This window comes from Chiloscyllium plagiosum, chromosome 43 (assembly GCF_004010195.1).
Source record: "Chiloscyllium plagiosum isolate BGI_BamShark_2017 chromosome 43, ASM401019v2, whole genome shotgun sequence".
Taxonomy (NCBI): domain Eukaryota; kingdom Metazoa; phylum Chordata; class Chondrichthyes; order Orectolobiformes; family Hemiscylliidae; genus Chiloscyllium; species Chiloscyllium plagiosum.
In genome coordinates, this window is record NC_057752.1 from 14,369,019 (window position 1) to 14,378,055 (window position 9,037).

Genomic DNA, 9,037 nt, shown 5'->3' on the forward strand with positions numbered 1-9,037 from the left:
CCACCCTAACCTGCACATCCCTGGGCACTACGGGGACAATTTAGCACGACCAATCCCACCCTAACCTGCACATCCCTGGGTACTACGGGGACAACGTAGCACAGCCAATCCCACCCTAACCTGCACATCCCTGGGTACTACAGGTACAACGTAGCATGGCTAATTCACCCTAACCTGCACATTTTCGGGTTGAAGGAACTTTGTTTTTTAAAATCCCATCACGGGATGAGGCTGTCACTGGCTCGGCCGGTATTCATCGCCCAGGGGGCAGTTAAGAGTCAGCCCCGTCGCGTATGTCTGGAGTCACGTGTAGGCCAGACTGGGATAGGGACAGCAGTTTCCTCCCAGAATGACGCCGCCGACTACGCTGGGATTTGAACCCGGATCTACAGAGCATTTTGGGTAATGAAACCACCCAGCCATTGCCACTCACGCTGTGTGCCTTGTCCCTCGGGTCCACCCCCAGCCACATGCAGCGACCCGCGAGTCCATCCCCTTGACCCTTGACCCTCTCCCCCCACCACCCCAGATCCGGGCTCAGCTACGTACCGTACCTGATTGGCGAGACCATGCAGGGGTCCCGCTAACCCATTCATCGCTGCTCCGAAGCACAGGTAGGGGTCAGAGAGAGCGCTGCCCACCAAGTGGCTGGTGTGGGCGCTGACGTTACCGCCCTCGTGATCGCTGGAGTGAAAGACAAGATACAAAAAACAAAACAGCCCGCGTCAATCTTCGGGAAGCCACACACTGCCAAGGGAAACTGGTCCAGCCAACAAATCCGTGCCTGCATCCAGGACAGGGACCCACACTAACGGTGAGGAGGGACTGACATTGCTAAATTGTCCCCTAGGGCCCAGGGATGTGCAGGTTAGGGTGGGATTGGCCGTGCTAAATTGTCCCGTAGTGCCCAGGGATGTGCAGGTTAGGGTGGGATTGGCCGTGCTAAATTGTTCCCGTAGTTGACCAGGGATCTGCAGGTTAGGGTGGGTTTGTTCGTGTCAAATTGTCCCGTAGTGCCCAGGGATGTGCGGGTTAGGGTGGGATTGACCGTGCTAAATTGTTCCCGTAGTTGACCAGGGATCTGCAGGTTAGGGTGGGTTTGCCCGTGCCAAATTGTCCCGTAGTGCCCAGGGGTGTGCGGGTTAGGGTGGGATTGACCGTGCTAAATTGTTCCCGTAGTTGACCAGGGATTTGCATGTTAGGGTGGGATTGGCCGTGCTAAATTGTCCCCATAGTGCCCAGGGATGTGCATGTTAGGATACATTAGTCAGGGATAAATGTAGGATAATAGGGTAGGGGAGTGGGTCTGGGTGGGTTACTGTTCAGAGGGTCAGTGTGGACTTTTTGGGCTGAAGGGCCTGTTTCCACACTGCAAGACTTCATCAATCTGGTCAGGATTCTAACTCTGACCGCGGCCGGCCAGTTGGAAGGAGCCACGTGCCGGCCTTGGGCCTGTACCCTCTGGGAGATCAGGTGGGAACCGAAACATCTGACAGCCCCTTTGGGGTGGACGTGAGAAAAGGATGTTTCCGTTGGCAGGAGGACCCACAACCAGGGGTAGCACTCTTTTGAAAAACCCATCTGAAACAGATTTCCGGCTAACATTTAATTCTGTTCCGGAGTGTTGGGAAGGCAGTGGGATACAGACTTAAATATATTCAAGGCCCAGTTCGGTCGACGGTTGACAAACCAAGGGGTTGGATGAAAAGCTATCGAGGGAGGGGCAGTGGGATAGGCATGAACGAAGAGCCAAGAGTTAAAGCCAGAGCAGCCACAGTCTTACCACGTAGCAGAGAGAGGGGCTGGGCCTACTCATGTTCACTTGGTGTGTGCGGGATAAAGAGAGATTGAAATACTACAATCAACCCAACCATGGGGTCCGGGGACTCTTGCCAGAGCATGTGGGACGACAAGGGTTTATGCAGGCAGGACAGGAGGGTGGGAGGCCACAGTAAGAAATACGAGGCAGAAAGGCTGTGTGTCTGTGTGTGCAGGGAGTTAGAGTCTGATGTGGAACTCTAACACCAGCACAGAACAGAGAGGCTGAATAGTCCCCTCTCTCTGCTGGAAGAAATCAAACAGATTCCATATAAAAGTAGAGGATTGGCCATGCTAAATTGTCCCCGTAGTGCCCAGGGATGTGCAGGTTAGGGTGGGATTGGCCGTGCTAAATTGTCCCATAGTGCCCAGGGATGTGCAGGTCAGGGTGTCTGAATCGAGATGGGGGAGGCGGGGAGGGGGGGGGATCAAATAGAAAGGCTGATACAAAGGGAAGGGTTGAGTGTGGGCACAGAGTAGAGGGAGTTTTACTCTGTATCTGAACCCCTGTCCCTGGGAGTGGGGACAGTGTAGAGGAAGCTTTACTCCGTATCTAACCCCGTGCTGACCCTGGGAGTGTTTGATGTTGGGGGGCGGGGGGGGAACAGAGCAGAGGTAGCTTTACTCTGAGTAACTCCATGCTGTTCCCATCCCTGGGAGTGTGCTGGTGAGGTGTGGGTGGGGGGTGCCGGGGGGGATGGAGAGACGAGACAATGCTGGAGACAGTGGGAAACGAGACACTGACCTGTGGATAGTGAGGTAAAGTCTCATGAGCTCTGTGAACTTAGGGTCAGAGTAACCCAGCATGTTGGTGAAGTTGTGAGACCAGTCCAGCTCAGGGTCAATGGCACCAATGCTGCTCCCCTCCCTGTACAAGTTCCGGTAAATCTTTGACGCCACGCAGGGGAGCTTAGCGATCAGATCCATCGAATCCTCGTAGATAAACTGCAGAGACACGGAGGGAGAGGCACAGAGTCAGGAGATCTGCGTCTGACTGTGAAATGGGAAGATTCTCATTCTTGTGAAACAGCCAGCAGTGCACTCACTGCCTATTTATAGCTGGGCAGCAGCAGCAGCCTGGGAGGGCTAGTGACTCTGCACACACTAACATGGAGCCAAAACACATGATGGAAGGCAGCGCACAGGCCCGGCCCGACACGACACAGCACGGGAGGCTCATTCAGCACGGAGACTCCCTCCGGGAACAGCAGCACAACTCACAAAACCCTCATCCTTCCTTTCAGGAGACGTGCATAACCTGTGACACCCCCTCCCTATCACTCTCCACCCCCCCCCGGCACCCCCACCTCACCAGCACACTCCCAGGGATGGGAACAGCATGGAGTTACTCAGAGTAAAGCTACCTCTGCTCTGTTTTCCCCGCCCCCCAACATCAAACACTCCCAGGGTCAGCACGGGGTTAGATACGGAGTAAAGCTTCCTCTACACTGTCCCCACTCCCAGGGACAGGGGTTCAGACAGAGTAAAACTCCCTCTACTCTGTGCCTACACTCATACCCTTGTATCAGCCTTTCCATTTGATCCCCCCCCCCCCGCCGCCTCCCCCATCTCGATTTAGACACTTTCTGTGTGTCACCCCCTACAACCCCTCCCTATCCCTGTGTGTGTCACCCCCTCCGGCCCCCTACACCCCCTCCCTGATTGCGTGTCACCCGAGGTTGGAATCGAACCTGGGACCCTGGCACTGTGAGGCAGCAGTGCTAACCACTCAGCCGCCATGTACTGGCAATCCTAGCCACTGACGGAACTCACGAGTTAACCCCAGGAGAATCCCGAAGGAGCACTCCCAAACCCCTCTCGCGCGTCAGAAGTCGTCCCCCCCGTGTACCCGCCAGCCCGTCCCAGCGGCCACCTACCTCCCAGTACTTGGCCTTGCTGACTCCCTCGGAGTAGGCCCGGGCGAAGCCGCTCTCACTGTTGAGAGCCGTGACGGCGGCGCTGAGCTGGGACATGGGGTGCAGGTTGTTCGGGAAGTTGTCCAGCATGGTGACCACGTGCGAGGGCAGCGCCGCTCGCTTTGCCCACTCCTTCGACACCCAGTTAACCTGGAGATAGACAAAGGGAGGATGGGGAGAGGCTATGGTGAACACATTCACAAAGTGGGGTGGGGGCGGTGATGACAGATACAGCCACTTCATCGGCACCGCCTCGCCGCGTTATCCTCTCCCGACCCATTCCTAAAGCGCACCGAGGGATTACAAATCCCGGTCCACTGTCGTGATCCCCCGCCAACAGCATCTCCCGCCCAACCCATCTCCCCGCGGCTGTGGGAGGTGTGCTTTGTTCTGAGTTCTCTCAGAGCGAGAGAGAGTGGGGGTGGGGGGGCGGAGGCAGAGCAATCTACAAGATAAAACAAATCATGAGGCCCCGGCGTTATTTTGTTTAGAAAAGGTCGGAACAACGGAAGATGGAAATGTGTTGCTGGAAAAGCGCAGCAGGTCAGGCAGCATCTAGGGAACAGGAGAATCGACGTTTCGGGCATTAGCCCTTCTTCAGGAATGAGGGAACAACGGAAGCACAAGTGGGTGGAGAGAGACATACGCACGGGCTCAGCATTTTGCGGGTTTTGCTTTAGTTAGCCCGTGTGGACTGGGATTGTGGAAGGAATGAGACTCACTCTCTCTCTCTGGGGAGCTGCTGTGTGCACCGCTGTCTCACAGATAGGACTGCACACGATAATCTTCTTTTCTGAATTGTCAAGGGCTGCGTTTACAAGATGTTACTCCATTGGAACAGTTGGTCGTAGGGATTGTATCGATTATTCCGCTGTGTTTCCCAACACAGTTGAGTTATTCCAAGCTCCTTCTCCTTTAGTTGCCTTTTTACTACACTGTCTGAATAAACCGTGTTTCCCTTATCGAGCAGTTTGACCAAGCGAATTGCACACCAGCTCACATTTACCTTAGTAGCAGAGCCAAAGAAAACGAATTTGTGGAATGTCGACACCATGAATTTTTTGGGACCAGCTTGTGGTCGAGACAGCGAGAGAATAGGCAGTTCTGGATTTGGTGATGTGTAATGAGGCAGACTTGATTAGGAAATTTAAGGTGAAGGAACCCCAGGGCCACAACATGATAGAATTCACCTTATAGTTTGAGAGGGAGAAGCTTTGAACCTGATGTAACCGTGTTAGAATTGAGTGAAAAGTAACTGCAAAGACATGAGCAAGCAACTGGCCAGAGTTGTTTGCGCGCGTATGAACTAAAATCGCAAACGGAGCACCCCAACAAATCAGGGGTCAGGCCGGCCTCAGGGCGAGCAAAGGCTGGCTTCAAATTTAAACAAAGCCTGGAACTTAACTGTCAGTCATCACCTAACTGATGTACCCTGCCCCCCTCCCCCCATCTCACCAGAACCCTGCTGCCGACTTCTGTCAGGGCAAGCGTGTGCCTCGGCGAGAAAACTAATCAGCGCCACCAACTCGCAGAGCTGGACGGTCGCTGTCCCATCACTCTGCTATTCGCGCAGAGTTATCCCAGGGGGGCGCGACGCAACACATCTCCACAACACCTGCCTTTTCTTTCCAGAAGGGATGTGACACGAGAACATGTGCCAATACAGCAAGACAGGAAGAGTGTGTGCACGTGTGTCCACGTATGTGTGAGTGTGTGCCCCTGCAGGTGCATTTGTGCGTGCGCCCCCGTGTGTATTTAGTACTGCCCTCGTGGCACTGAGTGTCACTTTATCGCAGAGTATTCACAGAGCTGTGCTGTCCTGTGGGTATAAATGGCTCTCCCAGAAACCCCTTGAACCGAGAGACAGAGGGGACCTACAACACTGACCTCAGCACAACACAACACAGCAAGATCCCAGGCGCACGCCGTTACCTGCTCCTGTGTGGGGATTTCTCCCGTGACCAGCAGCCAGAACAGACCTTCAGGAAGGGGCTCCTCTCCCCCGGGTGCCTTCGGTAAAAGCTTCTGGCACTCTGGGATGCTGTAGCCACGGAAACGGATACCCTGTCCGCAGGAGAGAAAAGAGTCAGAAGGGAAACATCCCGAGCAGGCTCCTGCTGCATTCCAAACTCCCCCTCGATAGCATCACACGGTCGGGCGTTAACCTGAAACCTTCATGCCAGACAGAGCGCAAGCCACCCCCCCCTCACACCTCCCGCAGCCCTGCGAGTACTACGTCCTGTTCAAAACTCTCCAGTCAAGCCCATGCCCCACCTGTCCCACCACTGGGCGGCACTGCCCCAGGCACCCAGACACTGGAACTACCCACCCTTAACCCTCTTAGGCTCCTCATCCTCATGACTGCCACCCACCCGTCTCTCTGACTCCTCCCCGGGCTTGGTGCCCTGGGTCAACAACTTCAGACGGGTGTCCGAGGCATTGTCCAAATGTAGGGAGGAGTTGTTGAAACCTCAGCTCCTGTACCGGCTCAGACACGACACCCCTTCGTTTACGTTCCCTGATGGGGCGGGGGCACCACTGGTTGGGCCCAGCAGTTATCACCCTGTCCCTAATTGCCCCTCGAGGTGGTGGTACGGTGGCATCCACAGGCTGCAGGCCAGACTTTTATAACGAAGGCGGGGCCAAGCAAGGGACAAACGGGATATATATTGGCCACCCTTCACCGTCTCCCTCCTAGATGGCACTGCGTCCACACAGCACACGCGGGGGAGGGACTGCAGCGGTTCAAACTGACAGCTCACCCCCCCCTCTCCCAGGGGGGTGGGGTGGGTAAACTCCAAAGGCTGGACCAGCCAGCACATCGAAAGTGAGCCTGACCACGTTGGCCCCTCTTAAAGGTTGGGTGAGAGCTCAATTACAGACCAGGACAGGTTGGCACTGCCCAGGTTGCACTACCCGTTCCCCCCCCACCTCCCGGTACCCCACCGCGTACAGAGAACCTTCACCAGCAGCAGCTTTGTACCTCCTCGGGGTCCAACACGGATGTTTCATACACCAAGCCCTTCATTCCTCGCATGCCACCGTACACCTGCAGTAAAGAGCGAGCGGGTCAATTAACACACACACACACCCTTATTAAAGGGGAAACAGGTACAATCTGAGCGACAGACATAGCGCGGGCGCGAGAGCGCGACAGACACAGAGAGAGCTTAAAAATGTGTCGCTGGAAAAGCGCAGCAGGTCAGGCAGCAGAGGAGCAGGAGAATCGATGTTTCGGGCATAAGCCCATCTTCAGGCTTAAGCCTGAAACGTCGATTCTCCTGTTCCTTTGATGCTGCCTGACCTGCTGCGCTTTTCCAGTGACACATTTTTAAGCTCTGATCTCCAGCATCTGCAGTCCTCACCTTTTCGAGAGACAGACACAGAGAGACAGACACAGAGAGACAGACACAGAGAGACAGACCCATTGCCTCTCAAATCAGAGTGGTGTTGACATGTGAAGGAGGCTGGGTTGGTTAATACAATAAGACCGTGAGGAGGGCTGGAGGGCACAGATTATCAGAAAAGACCTCACGACGACACATATTACATACACAACACACCCTTCAGTCCAACCAGTCCACACCGACCAGATGTCCCAATCTGACCTAGTCCCTCCTGGCCCATGTCCCTCGAAACCCTTCCTGTTCATGTACTTACAGAGTCGTACAGCGCGCAAACACACTCTTTCAGTCCAACTGGTCGGTGCCGACCCTAATCCCAATCTGACCTAGTCCCACCTGCCCCACGTCCCATCCGCCCCACGTCCCATCCATGTAGTTATTGAAGAGCCTTTTAAACGCTGTAACTGTACCCTCAACCACCACTTCCATCAGGAAATTTATTCCACCAACAAACCACTTGCTGTACGAAAGAAGTTGCCCCTCGTGTCTTTAAATCTTCTCCTCTCACCTCAAACAGGGGGATTCCGGGACCTTCTTCCTCACCTCAGTCAATATTAATGACACGCCGCCCTCAGTGCGGGGAGAGCGCTGGTGGGTTAGATTCCTGACCGGGAGGTGAATCACGTGCCCCGGGCATCGCTTGGTGAATGCTGACCAGGGATGACCCTGGCCCCCACTGCCCCAGAACACCCACCCACCCACGCCTCTTCCAAAGCGCTATGAACTCCTGAGGAAGGGCTTTTGCCTGAAATGTCACGGTGGCTCAGTGGTCAGCACTGCTGCCTCACAGTGCCACGGAGCCAGGTTCGATTCCAGCCTTGGGTGACTGTCTGTGTGGAGTTTGCACGTTCTCCCAGTGTCTGCGTGGGTTCCCCCCCCCACACAGTCCAAAAGTGTGCAGATCAGGTGAATTGGCCATGCTAAATTGTCCCGTAGTGTTAGGTGCATTAGTCAGGGGTAAATGTAGGGGAATGGGTCTGGGTGGGTTGGTCTTCGGAGGGTCAGTGTGGACTTGTTGGGCCGAAGGGCCTGTTTCCACACTGTATGGAATCTAATCTAATTTTCCTGCTCCTCGGATGCTGCCTGACCTGCTGTGCTTTTCCAGCTCCACTCTAATCTGGACTCTAATCTCTTCTGAACCCTCTCGAGTTTAATCATACCCTCCCTATGACGATGATGATTAGTAGGTACAATAACTAATTAACATTGGTAATATTAGAAAGATAGAAATAAGAGTTGGCCAATCGAGCCAGATCCACCATTCCATATGATGGTGGGTGATCCTGCAATCTCAGTATCCCATTCCTGCTTTCTCTCCATACCCCTTGATCCCTTTAGCCACAAGGGATCAGCTCCCTCCCGGACGAATCCAACAAACTGGCTGTGACACCTTCCTGTGGGGGTGGGGCAGGGGGATTCCGGGACCACCTTCCTCACCTCAGTCAATATTAATGACACGCCGCCCTCAGTGCGGGGAGAGTGCTGGTGGGTTAGATTCCTGACCGGGAGGCGAATCACGTGCCCCGGGCATCGCTTGGTGAACGCTGACCAGGGATGACCCTGGCCCCCACTGCCCCAGAACACCCACCCACCCACTGGATCGCAGCTTTGGCTCAGTGGAGAGGCCCAACTCTCACTCTCTAGAAGATGGAAGAGGACCAGGCCCCAGGAAACAACAAGCCGGACTGGGCCCGCGAGACTGGCGAAACAGGAATACGCCCCACCCTGTGGGAGCACACAAATCCGTACCATGTCGACGTTAATCTGCCCGATAACCGTCTGGCCGTGCTGTTTCTTGAAAGCTCGAATCCTTGACTGCTCCTTGGGGATGATTTCAGCGAGGACATCCTTCAGATTCTGGAGGGGGGGGGGGGGGAACAGCAAAGCACCTGTTAGACA

At 54.9% G+C, this 9,037-nt stretch overlaps 1 protein-coding gene across 1 annotated transcript in view; it reads right to left on the reverse strand.

Moving 5' to 3' along the window:
- Positions 1-8,996, reverse strand: part of cs (citrate synthase) — a 17,457-nt gene extending 8,461 nt beyond the window's left edge. The window contains exons 1-6 of the mRNA XM_043681744.1: positions 8,888-8,996; positions 6,718-6,783; positions 5,667-5,798; positions 3,696-3,884; positions 2,564-2,763; positions 555-684 (exon numbers count right to left, since the gene is read on the reverse strand). Of these exons, the coding sequence (XP_043537679.1) occupies positions 555-684; positions 2,564-2,763; positions 3,696-3,884; positions 5,667-5,798; positions 6,718-6,783; positions 8,888-8,890 (720 nt within the window). The 5' untranslated portion in view covers positions 8,891-8,996. The remainder of the gene's footprint in view (positions 1-554; positions 685-2,563; positions 2,764-3,695; positions 3,885-5,666; positions 5,799-6,717; positions 6,784-8,887) is intronic.
- Between the last annotated feature and the right edge of the window lie 41 nt (positions 8,997-9,037).